This window comes from Meleagris gallopavo, chromosome 22 (genome assembly GCF_905368555.1).
Source record: "Meleagris gallopavo chromosome 22, MGAL_WU_HG_1.1, whole genome shotgun sequence".
NCBI lineage: Eukaryota > Metazoa > Chordata > Aves > Galliformes > Phasianidae > Meleagris > Meleagris gallopavo.
This window is the reverse complement of record NC_139425.1, coordinates 958,342-977,279: the sequence shown is the minus strand read 5'-3', so window position 1 is coordinate 977,279 and position 18,938 is coordinate 958,342. Positions and strand designations below refer to the sequence as shown.

The following is an 18,938-nucleotide window of genomic DNA, read 5'->3' as shown; positions in this document are numbered from 1 at the left end:
GAGCACAGGAGGAAGCCTTACCTTGTTAATAATGTTCTTTCTTGTCTTGGGTGAAATGGATGATGGTTTGGGATAGTGTTAGGCTTGTTTATTGTAGAAGAGAGCAAAATGTATTGGGCAGGAAGTTGAAGCTGTCAGTGTTCCTTTGTGTCTGGATTTTCTGATGTAATGATTTACAGTGTCTGTGTCTTCATGGTGTCTGTTCCTCCCTTTGGCTAAGGGCTCTGACGGGATTCCTTAGGCTTAAGACCAACAGCACCTGGTGGTATCACTGCTGAACCCTTCTGCAGGAAGCCTTCCCCGGTTAAGGGATGCCCATATCTGACAGCCTTTTGCCTGCCATAGACCCAGGTACATCTAAGATTGTTGGTAACCTGGCCTCCTCTTGCAGCTTTTGGCCCAAGCCACTGCTGACTGCCATATAGAGTCTGCAAGCAGCTTGGGGGCAAACGGTTTAATGGAAAAAGTACGAGTGTCTTGTGAGATGAAGCCTGCTTGTCTCAATATATAATAGTGCTTTGTTTCCCTTGGAAGACCACAAAATGCCATGTTTGTATTTACATTTAATTCAGTAACACGCTATAAGTTTGAGCCAATTCCTCAGCACACTGTAATACTGAGCGGTTTCGTACTGAAGCCAGCAGCAGACAAGCATAAATGGCTGGATTTAGGGCATTTTTTTCTCTTATGAGTCTGGAATAGTTTATAGAGAAGATTTAAACAAACTTTATCTTCCGAAACTCTATTTTTTTTTTCCATAGTGAATGGAAATACTTAAACCAATGTGGGGGACAAAGAACTCAGGCCTATAGGCTTCCAAATCAGAATGTTCCAAATCACGCCGCATGGTGCTGGGCTCAGCAGTGGTGTGACTCTGCTGGTTCTCCTTTCACTGAGACATTTCCTAGCAAAAGCGTTCATTGATAAGGGTGAGCTTGGCTTGCAGGGGAGGCTTGCTGCCATTCCTGCACTGGGTGCTGCAGGATGCATTGTTTGTGGCACAGCCCGGTGCGAGAGACACGGTGACACCGCTACGAGCACCAGTGCTATTACAACTGCAAGGAGGCCCCGGGGAGGTCTGGAGCAGAAATTCAAGTCGTTCGTGGATGCTGTGTGGATGCTGAGAGAGCTTTCGCAGATTTGAAAACTGACAAAAATGTAAAAAGTAAGAGCTAAAGTACAAAAACATTTGCGCTTTCCCACACCGGGAGTCGAACCCGGGCCGCCTGGGTGAAAACCAGGAATCCTAACCGCTAGACCATGTGGGACTGCATGGTAGAAACCTCTGCAGCGGCGTCAGCTTCCTGCGCTCCGCCTGCGGTGCAGTGCCACCTGCCGGCTGGATCCCCGCACTGCTGCGCCGACCACGCGGGCGGCCCCACCACCGCGTGCCGGGGGGCAGCGGGGACCGAGGCGCTCAGAGTCAGCGCACCTGGCTCATCTCAATCTGCCAGCGTGTAAAACTGCCCCTGCGGATAGAAAGCCCGAGCATAAATAGGAGTAAACAGAAAAACCAAGTATTAGGGCTACTATAGTGAGCGCTCTTCGAAACCAGTCCCAGGGATGTACCTGGGCGATCGGAGAGGCTGCGGGGGCAGAAAGCCGAAGTCTGCAATGAGCCCCACGCCGGGTCGTGTCAGTGTGCGATGCAGTCGGGGTCTGCGATCCCAGCAGGCAGCAGCTGCCTGGGGAGAGGTGAGCCATTGGTGCTGAGAGGTGGGAGGGACTTCGATCAGAACCGTGCTGGTAAGAGAGCTCAGTGAGAGCGGGAGCCTCGTGAATGTGATCCAGTATCATTGAAAGAACAGCAACACGGAAATCCCTCCCAAAAGAGCTAATTAAAAAAAAAAAAAAAAAGCCAAATGGAGAACATGCTTGCAAGAAACTCTTGTTTCACCAGAAGCAAAACTATTTTAAGAATAGTCTCAAATGGCTGCAAAGTTTGGCAAAGAAAGATGCTGAAATAGTAAAAGATAAAATGCTCTTAAAGATGCAAAGCTGATGCAGACCATGTCCGTTTGCCAGTAGAGAAGATCCCAGTCAAGTTCCAGGCTGTCCAAAGGCTCGGGTGGAACTGCATGTGCCCATGTGTGCAGGTGTTGTTTCCTGGCAGGATCAGAGCTGCAGCTCCCGGCCTATGCAGGGCACAGGGCTGCACTGCTTCGTGCTCCTGCTTCCTCGGCAGGAGAAGGTTGGAGCCTGTTTCTGTGAGGCCACAGCTGTGGCAAGATCTGGGCTTCTGTGCATCAGCCTGCCTGTCCTCAGCTTCAGACCTGTCTGGGTAAACACATCTGTGCTGCAGAGAAGACACTGTGTTCTGGCCTCCCAAGGGCTGCTCCTTCACCTGGGTGCACTCTGCTCTTATAGAAAGCTCTCCTCTCCTGACTCGCACCATCCAGCAACAGTTTGGGGATCTATATACGGGCCAGCAATGAGTTACTTTATTGGGATGCTGCTTCAAGGGGTCTGTTGGGTTTGCAGGGGAGCTCTCATGTTCATCCCACACAACCACGGAAGGCCAGGCCTTGAGGAGGGGCCGGGGCTGAGCTCAGATGCGTCTGCTGAGAGTGATGCTGCCCAGCTGCATCAGAGATGTGTGATGACTGTAGAGAATAGGAGAATTTGCCATCATCAATAAACATAAAGAACTAAGTTGTCATTTTTTTATTTTGTCATAGGACAGGTAGAGAAACTTGGACAGGTTGAGAACTCAAATGCAAATCTTTTAACCTTTCTTGTTCTCTAACTTTGAAATTCATGTCCATCACAGTCCCACTGCACTGTGGGTGCTTTGGGAACAGGCCTCATTTGCGTGGTCCCATAAAGCAACTGTGTTCAGAGTTTGCAGGCAGTGTCACTACCACCTGCATCTCAGCATTTCAAACTGTCCTGCTGGGGCAGGGCTGGGAGCAGCAGGGCAGTGGAGCTCCAGCACTGCTGCCCAGAGCTATGGGTGCCCCATCCCTGCAGGTGCCCGAGGCCGTGGCGGGGTGCTGCACAGCCTGAGCTGGGGGGCAGCCAGCACACGGCAGGGCTGGGGGGGGCCTTTCCATCCCAGAAGTGCTGGGATTCTATAAATTCCTGTCCAGCAGCGCTGTGGGGGCAATAGCTCTTCTCTAAAAAGCTTCTGGGAGCGCACGTGCTGCTTCCACCTGGAGTCTTTGCAGAGCTGGCGGCACCCTTTGGGCTGAGCTGACCATCTCAGGAGGAAATGCTGTCAAAAAGCTGATTTTGCTAAGTCATCCCTGTATCACTGCTGAAGAACAGTGTGCGGGAGCAACCGCTTGCACTGGCCACACAGGGTAAATGCAGAACCTGAAAGCTGGGGAAGGCAATGTGTGCTGGTGTCCAGCTCACTCACGTGGAAAAAGAAATGGCCTTCACACTGTGTAGACTCTGCTCAGCAACAGCTAACCTGCCATAGTGTTATCAACACTGCTCTCCTTACAGATTCCCAAACACAGTGTGATATGGGCTGGTAAAAGAGAGTTAACTCCATCCCAGCCAGATCCAGTGCAGCACAGAATACAGTACAAACTGCCTGGGAGGTGACAACAGCTCATACTACCAGGCCGTGTGTCTGCTGTGCCAGCACCGTTCATCCCCAGCCCTGGAGTCGGACATATCCCCATTGCTAGAAAGGACTTCAGTGCTGTTGTGTCACCAGTCAGGTTAGATGATGAGGATGGCCTTACTGTTGCAGCACTGCCTGACCTGGAAAGGCACCCGTCCCCATCCTTGTGTGGCTCCAGGAGGTCACGCTGGGCGTGGGCGTGCATCAGGGTTAGCTTGCAGCTGGTGCAGGGCCCGTAACCATGCAGGCTCTTTCAGTGCCACTGCTTATGTCCATCCGTGGCTGCCCTGATCATGAAGATCTCTGTAGGTCAGTGCAACAAATGCAAAAAGGAAAGTTTGGCACTGCAGCGCTGGCAATCTCTAGTTCAGAAACATAACTTCTCCCTGTGGTTACAAAGTAGAGCAGAGAGTTTGCTGCCATTCCCAATGGCTTCTGCAGGACCATGGCCGGTCCTCAATGCATTAAGTACAAGATGAAGGATATAGAGCAAACAACCACTTCTCATACTCAGTTTAAAAATGTTATCAATGAGTATGGCCATTAGTAAACAGCCAGCGTGCAGGCAGGACTCAAGACATTATCTTGAGTGAAAGGGATTAACCTCATTTAAAAAAAAGTCATCATTATTTTAACAAAAGAATATGGTAAGAAAAGCAACCTACAGATACTTCAGTTGGAGACATCTGCAAGCAACAAGATGGAGCAAATCTATCTGTGATGGCGAAGAATAACAAGAATAATGGAATAAAACTGAGAATGTGTAATGCTCTCCCCTTAGCATTAAGGGGAATTCTGGATGATGGCTTAGGAGACAACAGGACCAGCAAGAGCCTCTGCACTCATGGGCATGCTGCAGGAGACCCTATAAATCCCCTTCTTCCTTTATCTCCAGAGTTCTGATGGTGTTTCTCACAGAAATGGTAGCCCAATTAATTTGTCAAGGCTTGTAAGAAAACGAAACAAGCAAACAAAAAACCAAGGCTGCAGGATTAGCTTTAGCATTTGCAGGTTCTTTCTGCTCCGTTCTTGGCACGTACCTGCCACAGTATTACATTGCCTGGCATGGCCATCAGCCACAGCAAACACAGACAGCTCCGGCAGCTTGTGAAGCCTGGCAGGAGAGGGAACAGCGAGCTGAAGTGTGGTGGGACACCAATGTTATCACCAGTCATGTTGCTACTCGGGTACAACATTGCTGTTCCCACTGCTAGCCTTGGCCACCCACCTCTGGCAAGCATCCCCTGCCCCGGGCACTGTACTGCAGCTGGTGGTGGGACTCATGCAGCCGACCCATGCACAGTGCATAACGTCCCCTGTGTGGGAGAGAGAACCACCTGTGTGTTTTGGCTGATGGGTCAGTCCTTAGGGGGCAGACTGAAAGCAGCAGAGCTCTCACTGTGTACAAGGAGGTGTCAGTTATGGAGTAGAAGTCCCTTAGAAGCTCTAACTGACCTAGTGGTAAGGTGATGCATCTCATTTCAGAAATTCATCTGCTCTGTTCTCTCTGTGCTCCAGCCTTGCAGGAGACCCTGGGAGTCCTGAAGCAAGGCAGGGCATCCCTGCTGGGGACTTCTTCCCAACCATCATTACCAGAAACTTGAGGGTTTAGTTCATAGAAAGTAACTTGAGAGCACGGCTTCCCGTCCAATTCTACCTAGCTTTGGGGCGAGGATTACCAAGGACAACAGGTTTGGGGAGCATTCCAACCTCCACCTTCCTCCCCATTTCTCTCCCTTCATGTGCAGTTCTGGTTTCTGGCTCTGCTCTCACCCCTGGCCCAGTGGTGGCCTTATCATCCAGCCTGGCAGAACACCTCTCACTCCTGCTTACGACCTGTTCAACAAGCTGATGTGGTTCACTCATCTGGACACAGGAATGAAGAGCAGCAGGAGGAGCAGGACTCGAAGCATAGGGAGTCCTCAGCTCAGCTATCTCACCCAACTGCAGCCTTATGTCCCCTCTAAGGGCCTGCAATCATTGTCTCTGATGTTCTTCCCCTCTTCCCAGTCCCCTCTAAAAAGGCAGAGCTCTCCCATGCTGTGGGGAGCACATACCCCTGCCAGAGCCCCCTCTTAGCTTTGCAGGCAGCCAGGGAGCCACAGAAGCAGGAAAGATGGCAGAAACCTCTGCTCTGTGTTTTCAGTCACAATCTGTTTTAGAAAGCAAGAGAGGAAACAAAGAGCATTTGCTGTTCCATCTGTTTCCTGGTCCCATGCTGCTAAGGTTGGGTTGCAGCCAGCTGCTGCTGTTGCCAATTGGTAACGTGATAGTGTGACTGCTTACTTTGCAAGGGAGCAAAAGATGGTAAGATGGAAAAAATTGGGACAGGATGATTTTTAAAAAGCCCCATTGCAGGACATCTGGCTTGTTATATATATTTACATCATGCCCATGATAAAAAAAAAAAAACAAAAACTGCTGATTGCTGCTTGAAACCACATATTTTTACAAATGGCCAAATATTTCCTACTATCTCTTTCCAAGTGACAATCCTGGGCTATTTGATATCTTCAGTCAGCTTCAAAATACAGACAGGGTTAATTAAGAACAGGGATGTTTTTTATTTGCTTCATACATGCTAAGGCCATTTGTTGGAAGAGGACTCTCACAGTGCACAATCCAGAGAACCTCAGCCAGCAGCTCACGCATCCAGGTCACCTGGTCTCGTTCAATAAAGGATCTGAGACATTTTATAGAAGATGTCTCTCCTCCAAAATAATGGAGAATTCACATCTGCTTTGTTCAGTTTGAACCTCAAGCCTCCTCCCATGGAATAAGAAGCATGTTGGTCAGAAGGCACCTTCGGAGGCTGCTAACCCAAACCCTCGCTTAAGGGAGACCATCACTGACGGTACATCTGATCAGCTGTGGCTTTGTGTAGCCAAGCCCTGAAAACCCCAAGGAGGGTAAGCTGTACCCCTGGTGAGCCAAACACTTTGTCTTGATTACCGGTACAACAGAGAGCTGCCCACAGTGAGAAATCTTAGAATCACAGAATCAGTAAGGTTGCAAAAGAACTCTAGGATCTTCTAGTCCAACCCCAACCAGCCCCACCATGCCCACTGACCACGTCTGTCTGTGCCACAGCTACAGGTGCAGGCACTTGAAGAGGTGGTTTGGTGGTACTTGGAACATTGTACTTTTGGGTCTTTCATTTTAAAACTGCACTGCCTTGGGACTCGTCACAGCCACCAAGAGACAGAAGGGGAGGGAAAGGGATGAGAGGTAGAGCTGCCACTGCTGAGATGGGGCCATACAAACACAGTGTGCTCCTCTGGCTACGTGTGGGCCCTGCTCCCTGGGTTAGGCACTGCAGTATCCAAAGCATTACTTCTTCCTGGAGCCTGTGTGGGGGCTGCAGCAGAGCAGGCTGCTCCTGGTCCTGCTCCCCATCCCAGCCCTGGGGGCTCACAGTGCTGGAGAGCATTAGGAGGGGGCAGGAGAGGTGAAAGCAAAGCAGTGTTGTAGCTGAAGGTGCAGTCCCACCATGCCAGAGAAGCAGAGCAGGTCCTGCAATGGTAACCAGCCACACCAGTGGCTGAGCCAGGCCCTGGGTACAGCCTGCCGGTGGTCGGGGCAGCAAGGAAGGCATTTGTGCAAGGTCCTGACAATTTCCTGATGTTCACTGTTTGCACAGGTCTGTCAGCAGAGCAGCTTCATGAAAAGAGGAGTGGGTGTACGACTCCAGGCACCGCTTCTTCCACCCAGGAGCAGCAGCTGAAGGAACCATTTGAGTGTGATCTCAGGCATCTGGCTCCTTGTGCAGTTGTTCAGCGATAGCTGTGGGAAGCGTCCTTCAGCCAAGAATGGACAGCAAGGGGATACCTTGGCCTGGAACCGTTGGTCGTACATCTCTTAATTCATCTTGCAGTGACCCAGTGTTCACAGCCTCACAATTCACAAAGGCTGTTTCTTCCAGTGCCTGGTGGGAAATGTGGTTTCATTACTAGCAAAAGAGCCAGAGGTTCAGAACCGTCTGCTCTCAGAGACACTGTGATGTCTTTGCCACGCTTTCAAAGACCATTACAGACATTTCGTGTCTACCTCCTGCTGCTGACGCGGATGTGCTGATGGCCAGCATTGCATCCAGCCGGCCTGATCCCCTGTACCTGCCTCAGTGCGACCTGCCCGCACCACCGGGAGGGACCTCCTTATGTCGTTGCACCAGGCAGAAGTTTTCCTCAGCCATGAAGCCTGAGCTACGCAAGCCTCAGGGAGAGCCACTGCAGAGGCTCCCATTTTCCCTCAGCTGTTCATCTTTCCCCTCCAGGATCTGCCTCCTCCTCCCTGAGCAGCACACACAGCTCACACCCACCGGCGCTTTGTGGCTCTCCCAAAAGTCAAACCCTGCCCTGGCAGCTCGGTGCCCCTGTGCAAGTCCCAGCCTCGCTGTGCCACTCCTCCTGGTGTCCCCACAGCAGCAGCTCCGGTGACCTCCCAACCCCCAGTTGCTATTTTCAGTCTTCGTGAGGCTCCTGCCAGTGCTGCAGTGTCAACCAGACTGCGAACATTTTTACACGCTGAGTCTACCTCGAACAGAGGCTGTCAGGCTGCTGTAAGCATTTTCCCAGATTTGCTGTGTCCCTCAGAGGACAGGTATAGCCTTTATTGGCAAAGGCAGACAGCATCTGCAACTCTGCAATGAAAGCTGCCAGGTTAACCACAGTTTAGAGCTACACCAGAAACTTTCATTCTGAGTGTTAACTCCTGCTTTTCCCCTCTGCTGCTCCACGCCCCAGCCCTGAGTTTTGCTGCCCGCAGTGCTGATCCCATCCTGCCTGCCCCGTGGTGCCTCCAGGGATGTCCGCAGAGCTGCCGCAGGGCCCGCTCTCCATCTGCGCCGAATCCAGCCTGCGAGCAGGCGGCCATGATCTCACTGTCTCTCTATTTTTTATTTACAAGTGCAGGGGGACTTTGCTCAAATGTCTTCAGATTAAGTTACTCCAAAGTTATTCAGCAGTGCCAAAACAGCATCAGAGAGGCAGCACGGTAAGGGCTGTGTCTGGTGTGCACTGATGGGCTGAGAGGGGTCACGCCTGGCCGTGTGGAGCCCACAGACCCCTCTGCTGGAGGGAAAGCCCACCTGGTGTCTGCCATCTCACACTGCCACGGGCAGAGCCCGTGGAGCTCGGGCATCCCGAGGCTTTGCCTCCACAGGCGTTGTTCCTCCCTGGGGGACAGGCCCTTGCTGTGCCACTGGGTGATGTTCTCCAAGTGGTGCTGCCAAGGCTGTGCTGACCAAGCAGGGCTCAACGCTTTGCAGCACTCCTATTCACAGGATGTCAGACCTCTGCCTTGTCTCGAGGTCTCTGAGTTGCTGTTGTCAGCATGCCGACGGCTGACATGTGAAGTGTGGAGCCGGCCTTGGCTGGGCTGCCGGTGCTGATAGACACAGAAATCCTCATCCGGACAGACGTGATGTGGCACGGGCCCCATGGGCACACGGCACAGCTCTGCTGTATGGATGCCCAAAGTGCCCGCGTCTGACAGCCCCGCAGGGAGCAGCGCTCCGTGGCACCGCACCTCTCAGCCCACAAGGCTTTGCCATTTCCCAGAGGGGATTTTCGTTCCCTCGTGGAAAAGGCACAGTCGCTCACAGTGAAGCTTCATTTTACAGCAGAACAGAACGCGGTCCCACAGCTGATTTCTGGAGACACCGCACCCCATCGCTCCGTGCTGCTGCCAGAGCCCCGCGGCTCCCGCTGGGCCCCCGTTCTCCCTCAGCAGGCCCTTCTCTCCCTGCTCCATGTCACCGGGCACCCCGCATCCCACCCGGATCGACCGCCCGAGGTGGACGCGCGGGCGGCAAGCGCAGCTCCGCTCCGCTCCCGAAGCGCCCTCTGCCGCCGCCAGGGGCTGCCCTCGGCCCGCGGGCCCCACGGCTGCTTGGGTCCCGAGCTGCGCCGGGCACGGCCGCCCGCCCCGCCTCGCCTCGCCTCGCCTCGCCTCGCCTCGCCCCGCCCTCGCCCCGGCCCAGCGCGGCGCGGCGGCCCCCGGCAGAGGGACCCGGGGAGCGGCCGGGGGGTCCCGGCGGCAGCGCCGAGCGGCGGGGCGGGGCGGCGGGTCGGGTTACACATCCTGCCCACTGCGGGCAGAGCCGGGCGGCGGCGCGGGCCATGGCGGAGAGGTGAGTGCGGCGGCTCCACCTGTTGAGGGACGGGGCCGTGCCCAGAGCCCGGCGAGGCAGAGCCGAGCCGAGCCGCGGGTGGAGGGCGGCCGTCCTGGAGCCCCCGTCGTGCCCCGGCCGCGCTCCTCGCCCGCTCGCGGCTTGTGATCGGGCGGTCCCGGGTGCGGCCGCGCTCGGCCCCGCGGTGGGAGCGGGCTGCGGCTGCGGGTGCGAGCGGCCGCGCAGTGCGGGGCTCCGCGGGACCGGGCGCGGTTCAGGGCGGGTTTCCTGCCCCGGCGAGGGAGCGGCTGTTGCGCTTCTTGCCGGAGAGGCGCAGCCGGGATCCCGGGGGTTCACCTGGGCCCGCTCCTCCCCCACCCCCCGCAGTGGTTCCGTGGCTGTCCCGAATCGCCCCGTCCCGGCGGAGGTCCCGCGGCCGTGAGGTTCGGCCTGAGTCGGATTCCGCGGGCCGTGCCGATGCCGCCGCCGTTGCTGCCTTCCGACGTGAAGGGCTCGGAGCGATCGGACATTCCTGCGAGCTCCGCGCTCCCCAGGGCAGCGGCTCTCGGCTGGCCGCTCGCTCCTCTTTGTCTGGGGGAGAGCAGGGAGAGCCGTGCTGGCGCGCTGCCCGGCGGCTCGGTGCGAGGCGCTGGGAACTAACAGTATTCCTCCGGAGTGTGAAGTTTTTCTGCCTCTTTCACTTCTCTTCCCGCAGCGGTTCCTGTTAGTTAGCAGGGACGTGTCCTGGAGGCATCACGCATCCCCCGAGAGGGGCTGCGGCACACCGGCATTCATCCGGAGCCAGCCGGCAGCACGGGGTTGAGCCCCGCGTCTGCCCGCAGCCGTCATCGGCACCGCTTCTGCCTGCGCTGCTGGCAGCGATGGGGCTCGGGGATGCAGGGTGCTCCTTTAGGGGCACGGACCCCATAGAACCACAGAGCTCTGGGCCGGCCCGGCTCTGCTCCTCGTGCCGCTGCTCCTGTCCCGTCCCTGCTGCCCATGGGGTGCTCCCTGGTGCGTTGTTTGCCGGGTCGATGAGCTCTTTCCTGTCGGTTGGATCGAGGCTCTTTGGAGCGATGCTGAGATCGGGGCGGGTTGTAGGAATGTGGATTTTGCAGCCAGGTTTTTGGTGGGATAGCTCACATGCCTTTGGTATTCACAACAGGTTTGCTTAGCCGAAACAGATGTCTTGGCCTTAGCTGGAAGCACATGAACTGGAGGGGAATCCATGTGTGCTGGCCTGGTGCATTTTGTAACCAGGAGAATTTTATGGCCCTCCTTGTGTTGCAAAGGCTGCTTTCAGCCTGACAGTTACTGGATTTGCAGCTGAAAACCTTGCATAAGACTTGCGCATCTGGTGTGCCAACCAGAGTGCGGAATCTGGTTCACTTGATGCTGCCCTACTTTAGGGGCAGATGTGTCCCATTCAGCTTATGTACCTGATCTCAAAAACGCGTGCCCTGCTGTGAGAGTGGAGGAAGGAGAGACTGAGGCTGCTGTGCTGAGCAGCTCACTCATTGGGTAAGGAAACCTTGCAAGTTTCTGTATATTTGTGTTTGAGCTTTGAGGCATTCCTCTGGGGCCAGCTTTATAGGATCGGGGCAGCTGCCTGCTGTGGTAAACAGGTGAAGGCTCGTATACCAGAAATGGCTGCCTTTTTTCCCAATAAAGCTCCAGGAAAGGATCCGGCAGCACCACTGGGAGACTGAGAGTAGGACTGTATGATCCAAATCGACTCTGATGGAATTGCTTCTGTAATGAAAGATAAGGAAGCATCAGCTACTGTAGGATTCTGGCTTTTTTTGACCCATGGGGCTTTCCTTGTCTTTTTTCCCCCTCCTTTTCCCCCAGCAGTATGGCTTAATGAATATTCACGAGGAGTTCCTTTGAAATTGTGAAAAGATGAGTCATGTATGTATTTCTTGATAGGTAAATGCACTGGTAAGCGTGTGGTTTGGTTGCCATTTTAGCCCTGAGAAGCAGGCTGTTCAGCTCGGTGCTGGCATTGCTCGGCGTGGTTTTGGCTGTTGGAACCAAGGATCCCCAGGAAGCACACGAGGAGATGGTGCAGAGTGCTGGGCTGTGCGCCCTGCTGGGTGGGGAGAAGGATCGCCTCGGGTGCCACCAAGGGCACTTGTTTGGTGGGAAACCTGCAGGTCTGCTGCCCTTTTAATCTGATTAATGCCAAATAAAAAGGATTCCTGCACTTTACATTCTGATTACAATGATACTGAAAGTAAGGCTCTTAATTTTGCTGTTAAATCTCAGTATCCTGAGTAATGAGTTTGTTGGAGCTAATTAATTCAGGGTTTAATATGCTTTCAAATACCAGAACTAGACTAGCTTGCGTGGGGTTGTTTTTTTTTTTTCTTTTTGGTGTTGTTTTCCCAGCAGCTTTAATTTAGCAGTGAGTGAAAGCGCCCGCAGCCCGGCAGCCTCCCCAGCACCGTGGGCTGGCTCCTGCGGCAGCGCTCACTTGTGGCTTTGCGGTCGAGGGCTCTTCTGGTTTTGACAGAGCATCTGAACCTCCTGCTGGTGTTCAGCCCGGGTCCCCGCGCGCATCCTCTGACGGGCTCTGAGAGCCCTGTTCTGCTTCATGCTCATCTTAGCTGTCTTACGTAAGTCCCTGAATAAATAAATGTCTTCTCTGTAGTGAGCCGTGACCGCAGGAGAAGCTTCTGCTCCCAGCAGCTTATCCCACGCTCGTCTGCTGGGTGAGCCTATTCCTGGCTGAGCGCTCCGGTCCGTGCCTTAAGTGAGCCAGGTTAGTAAGGTCTGTGCTTTCTCAGAGATAAGCACAGGTGTCGGAGGTTATCAGCAGCTGACCCCTGCCCCACGGAGTGTGCTGCTGGAGCCGTTAGTGAGAGTGCCAGTGTGATTTACTCGGGATGTGGTGGTTTACGACAGGAAGACCGACTGGCTGTAGGTGGAAGCGGGGGGATGCTTTCTCTCCAGTGGCTCTGCTGGTGGGCAGGGGGCGGAGGGGGTGCAGGCTGTGCAGAACGAGGTGCTCCTCTTGTCCACCGTGAGTGCTGTCCCTTCCCAGCTGCTCTCAGCAGGCCCTGCTGCTGGCCCTGAGGGTGGATCTGTCGCTTTAGTGTGTGTCTATGCAGATAAAGCCTGGTCTTTGAGAAACACCGTCAGACACACCAGACTCTTCTGATGGTAACTAATCAGAAGTTCAAAGGAAAGAAGCAGCATTTCCTCCTTCTCTGTGGTCTCCTTTCCCAGCGCTTCCATTCCTGTTGTACTACCCAAGTGGCTTCCTTGGTGGGTGATGCAATTAGGAGATGCTAGAAAGCTTTCATCAAGTAAATACGTCAGATTTTGAAGTGTTCTATTTAGGCTTGAACAGTCCTTTTCAGATAGAGTACAATAATTTGTGCCTTGTTGTGACATGTCTCCTTTAAAAAGCCCTCCAGGCGGATTTGAGTAGTTAGTGAAGCACCTCTTGTTTGTAATAAAAATAAATTCCAGAGCAGACATTGGGATCTGGTTTTAGCTGGATTCCTAGAGGGTTTCCAAGCTCTACTGTTGTAATTTACATATTTGATGTTAATTCCTCTCTGTCCAGGTAAGCAGAGAGGCAGTTTACTTGTGGGAAAAGTGGCTGTAATGATCAAGCAGTTTATTGTACCTCTTCAGAGCTCAGTCATGAGTGTCTGATGAAGCAAGCGCTCTGATTTATTTTTCACACATTTCATGGGGAAGAGTAGTTTTCTGCTTTGTGCAACTTCTTGAAGCAGTTAATGCTTTCCTCCTTCTCCAAAAACCAACTGGAGCAGCAGAGTGGGGTCCATCTGGCTCACACATCTGGAACTAGACACTCTAGTCAAGATAAATTTTTTTGTGCTTGGTGTTTTTCCTGCAATCCGTCTTTCCCGCGTGGGAAAATCTAAAAAATATAATTTTGGGGTATATTCTCTCGTCCTAATTACTGTTCCAAGTGCTTGAGGTTACTGATGTAAGGAATAGCACTTTTTTATATTTCCAGCTGAATACTGACCAGCAGATTCCTGTGTAGGGGTTAACAGATGTATCCTGGGTACTGTCCTAGGTGTTCTTCTCTACACATTGTCAGCTGGCATTGTTTCGGCTGTGTGATAACCCAAAGAGGTTTGGGAAGCTTTTAATGGGGATGCTGAAGACCCAGATCACAAAACTTCTAAAACAGAGGTTTATCAACATCTTTTCAGTCACTGAAGGCAAATAGAAGGCTGATCCTCCGCAGTGGATCCATGAGCTGAGCTCTTGCTGTACTTCGCCGTCCTAGATGGAAAGTCTCTGATGTGAGATGAGTCAAGGATGACAACAAGCACCCTGCTCCCACATGTGCTGTTCCAGCTTGGAGCAGGGTGCTGCTGGGCCCCTCTAAACTGACCTTTTCCTTAGCTACAGGGTTTATGATCTACTAAGAACAAACAAACCTGCCCTGGGCTCGCTTGTGTGTAACTTGGCAGATGTGGGATGCTGCCATAAGGCACTTTGCTTTGGCAGATGGGGCCACTTCCTACCTGGGCAAACAAGGTTGCTGCTTTCTGGCTGGAAACCCATGAGAGGAAGAAAAAAGTTGCAGTGTAGTGGGGTTTTGTGTCTTCTCAGAGGGCCAGTTGCTGTCTATCAGAGATAAAGCAAGAATAACTTCTTCATTCTTCTATAGGTCTGTTTTTTGTTGTTTTTTTTTTTTTTTTCTTACGTCTCTGTCACTTGTGATACTAAGAGAAACCCAGTGCTGTCTAAATTGGGAGCATGCTCAACAAGTCTTCAACCAGGTGAGGTTCAGCGGTGCTGTGTTTGACTACAGGCATCACAAGGCATTGCACACAACTTTTCACGTATAGCAGCAGCCAGGACTTGCTTTAAAAGAAGGATGGGTTGTCACGAAATTCTTTCAGTAACAAAGTGAAGCCAAAAAAGGAGTTATAATTGGAAACTCGAAGGTGAAGTAATTAAGCACAGACCCTGGGGATGAAGCAGTGCTGCGCAGTGTTACCTCCTCACTGGCTGTTGACGACAGCTTTTGGGGCTGCTCCAGCCAATTGCTCCTGGCCCAGGTTTGCTGGCTGCAACCGGCTGTTCTGGTGCCTGTTACTTCCCCTCTTAACCTGCTTGTGCAGCACTGTTCCCCTGCTGTGCATTTGGGGTGGTGTGGGAGGTAACAGGTACCTTGTTTGTTCCAGGAAGGAAGCATGGCTGAGTCCTGCTGCTGGATGGCTGACTGCTGCTATCCAGGCTCCCTTCACATGTGTTTAAACAGTGGCTCAACTTCCAGCTTTTGGTTTCGACATGCTTAGCTTGTCGTAAAACTGCAAATGCTTTCTTTAGTATTATCCTGGTATGTCTGCTTCCTCTTTATAGATACTGTAGTTCTTTGGTTGTCCTGATAACTACCAGTATCTGGCTGTGCATCAGGCACACCGTCTTAGCTCTTTGTTCCCTAGCTATAGCGATTAGGCTTGGGCTCTATTTCTTTTATTATTATGTATTTTTATTTTTTTTATTAAGCCTTCCATTGCTCCAAGCTATGGTGAGCAGAGCAACTCTGGGTGTTTTATGAATTCTTGGTGATGAATCAACAGCAAGTGAAGAAAGGGATGTGAGGGTGCACAGCCTGGAGCGAGTCTGAGTTCGCTGGGTGCGTGTCTGGCACAAGAAGTGCTTATTGCCTGCCTAAGGACAGATGCTGCGTACGTCGGATACGGTGGCATGTTCTCTTAGTGATTTGAACTGTCCTAATGCAATGGGTTGTCTTGTTATTGTGTGACTGACTGGGTTGTGGTACAGAGGAGGGATGTGAAGGGTGTGGTGTTGGGGCTGCAGCTTTGTGTCTGGGTTGGTGCTCTGCCCCCCTTGGGCTTCACCAGTGAAGAGTGCTAATAGCAGAGGGTTATGATTTCAACTTGAAAACTCTTGGTACTGGAATAAAGGTACTGTAATTTTCACAAAATTGGTGTTAAAATCACTGAAAATGAGGATGGAAAGCCAGCATTGTGCTCCTTTCTGTACTGTGGGTTTAGAAGCTGCTGAGGGTGTCCCGTCAGCTCTGCTGAATTTGCTGGAGCTGTAAATTAAAATGAAGTCTTATACCCCAGTTTGAGGTTTTGGAGACTGAAGCCTTCTCCAAAGAGAAGGGATGGCTCACAAAAGCAAGGGAAAACCGGCTGCTTATTTCATTTGTAAGCTACATGAGTTTGGGCACAGTTTGGGGAGCATGGTTTCGTTATGGTGCTGGGAAGGCACGGTGTGGAAGGAGTGTGGGGAAGCAGCGGAGGGAGGTGGGATTAAAGTTGCTGTTAAAGCTTGAGCTGAGAGCTTTTCTCTGAAAGTGCCAAGTCATGATCATATCCTGTGGTCCCTCTGTCCAACCTTGTGCCACAGAGGACACTTCAGGTACTCTGTGGAAACTTGGCCCTCAAATGCCCAAACGCACAGCTCAGGGGTAAAGCTGCTTTGCTGGGATCTCCTGTTGGAGTGGCTCTTGTTGCTGAAGTGAGCAGGGCTGGAGGAGTGCCGTGTAGGAGGAGGTGTCACTTGAGTCTCTCTGGCCCCACATCTCCTGCCTGGACCTTCCATGAGTGGCTTCTCGGCATGCAGTGCAATGTCTGCCGGTGCTGCCTGTGCCTGTTCCCCCCACTGTGCCTGTGTGCTTGTACTTTGTTTGGTTTTGGAGGGATGAAATCACTTTTGTCTCCGTTTGGATAGGGAAAAGCTTCTGTTCAGCTGCATGAGCTGTTTGTATGCACTTGCAGTGGCAGCAGTTTCTCAGTAACTGTGTGTTGTTGGTGCAGGATGAGCTTGCTGAAGGGTAGAGGGAAGCTTTGTCTTTTTCCAAAACATGAAGTGAAGATCTCAGGCTAAAAAGGGTTGAGAGCTGGGTGACTGCCACACAGCTTGGTGTAATAGCTTGGAGTTGAACACAAAATGCAGGAGTGGGTGACAGAAGCGCTCGCTCCTGCTAGGCTTGGGAGCTCTGGGCTGCATGCTGTGTTTCTGGGTTTCCTCCTGCACTGGAGGCACTTTGAGGAAGAGCACAGTTTCAGGAGATGCTCCCAAATGGGACACCGTGTGTATTTTGTACTCGGGGCGCTGAAATAGAATTTCCCCACAGCTGGTGGCATCGGCTGGACTGCTGTGTCCTTTCTTGCTTTGGTGCCTGCTGGGAACAGAGGCCAGGCCCCAAAATGCTAGCCATTCCTTGAAAAGGCGCACACATTTAATTAGAACCTCTGCTATTTGCAGTAGTGGCCATTTCTTCAAGGTGAACATTCGGGGCTGTTCAGAGCACGGCTAGATTTCTCACAGGGCTGCTATAGTGCTGCTTTCCTGCCCTCTGCTCCCAGCTGGTCCTGGGTTGGAAGCTGCACTTTCTGTCGTCTCCTGGCAAGGATTTGATGGGGTTGTAGATGTGAATTAATTAGTTCCCCAAAACTGCCATTCCGGCACCGCTCTGTGCCCTGGAGCCCACAGGCTGAAGCAGCGAGGCACGGGGTGTCCCTTCCCTGGGGGAGGCCCTTCCATGAGCGCAGGTGGCCTTGTGCTGCCCGGGGTGTCTGTGCTGGCTGCTCTCGGTGAAGGCGAGGCTGTCTGTGGGCACCCAGGATGGAGGATGAAGGGCAGTGCAGCTGTGGTACTGGGGTGCAGTGTGCAGCCCTGTCCCTCAGCTCCGTGTTGAGCAGGAGCTGCAGGGGCACCGGCCTTCATCTCTTTCAAGTCAGCACCTGCTGAACGGTGACAGAAGACATCAAGAAAAGCAATGAGCAGCTGGGAGATGAGAATCCTTTTTGCTTCAGGCAAAAATTGATTGGTGACTTTTAAATTCAAAGCTGTCCCTGCCTGAGCCTGCTCTGCAGTGTGCTGGCAGCCGGACCGGCCTCGCATCTCCCCCAGGACCTCAGCAGGAGCCACATGGGCCCTGGCATAGGCACTACTCTGTGCACAGCTGTGCTGAGCATGCGGGAGGAGCTCCAGGCTGGAGCTGCTGGTGGTGTGGGGCATGTAGAGCTGGGGTTGCCCTTGGTGCTGTCCTGCCTGGCCCAGCATCCATGGCAGAAGCTGCAGATGTCTCACTTTGGGCATCTGGGAACAGGGCATGTGGAATTACTACTGGAAAATCGGTACATACGTGTCCGGGAGCAGCCAGCGTAACTCTAAGCCAAGGGATGTGATGAGCAGCGTTAATAGAGTTGATGAGACTTGTCTGCTCTGCCACAGAACTGGCACTCACCCCTGAACCTGCTAAATGGGGCTTCCTCCTGTGGCAGCCTTGTCAGAGCCCTGGTGCTGGCCTGCCTTGTACGGCTCTGTCCTGCTGCTGAGAAGCTGATAGGAGTGGAGGTGGTATGAGAGTTATTTGGGGATGGCATTGGCAGCTCAGGAGGAATGGATACCTCCAGCAAGAAAAGATCAAATACTTTTTTTTCCCATTGAAAGAAAGAGAAGGAAATTGGCAGGGGAAAGGACTGGTGGAATGAAAAGGATGTTGGTCAAAAAGGGCATGCTGTATTCATACAAGGTGATAAAACTTCAAATTCCTGACATTCTGTCATTCTGTATGAAGGACAGGTATACATTGCACCATGTTATGCGTAAAAATAAAATGTGGTAGGCCAAAATACGACTTTTGAAGAATAAAAGTGATTTATGTTTGTACAGTTGCATCAGAAATCTTTTGGAGGCATCGCAGCAGGAGAGTGTGGGAGTCACAGAAGATAAAGCCATCACAGAAAATCAAAACCATTTTGGCCATCTTGACTCCTGTGGAGGAGCTTTGTAGCACAGAAGATTAGAAGCCCTGTGTAAAAGAGCTGTCTGAGAAGATGTCTTGTGTTGAATATCAATAGAAGTGGCTTTAAAGCAAACGGAGGAGCTGATAAGAAGCTAAGGAACACATAGCATTGACTCAAGAGTGCTGTAGGATCTTAAATATGAAATGGTTGGGATATTTTTGTGGGTATACTGTTCGTTAAGTGCCCTCAATATTGTAGAAATTGATGCTGAAGAATGGATGGCGATTTTTAAAGAACAAAGTCTGGGAGGTATGTGCCAGGTCCCATGGCATTGCTGGAGAAGGGCTGCAGGAGGGCGATGGGGGCTGCAGAGCTCTAGATCTTACCTCAGGTGCGTGAGTGATTGTGTTAAAGCACAAGATTACTGCAGACATGGCCAAGTGCAGCCTATTGGAAAAGGTTAGCAGCCTTCCTGTAAAGGCAAGCCCTTCCTCATGGACCTGCTGGAACATGGGGATCTTGTGGAGAA

General features: G+C 52.3%; 1 protein-coding gene and 1 non-coding gene across 2 annotated transcripts in view; one reads left to right on the top strand and one right to left on the bottom strand.

Moving 5' to 3' along the window:
- Positions 1 to 1,196: 1,196 nt before the first annotated feature.
- On the bottom strand, positions 1,197 to 1,268 carry TRNAE-UUC (transfer RNA glutamic acid (anticodon UUC)). The gene has a single exon. It is a non-coding gene; the product is annotated as a tRNA-Glu (tRNA).
- Positions 1,269 to 9,518: 8,250 nt separating this feature from the next.
- The window catches only part of LOC100539630 (rho GTPase-activating protein 39-like), a 41,753-nt gene continuing 32,333 nt past the window's right edge, over positions 9,519 to 18,938 (top strand). The window contains exon 1 of the mRNA XM_085241474.1: positions 9,519 to 9,704. Within this exon, the coding sequence (XP_085097600.1) occupies positions 9,694 to 9,704 (11 nt within the window). The 5' untranslated portion in view covers positions 9,519 to 9,693. The remainder of the gene's footprint in view (positions 9,705 to 18,938) is intronic.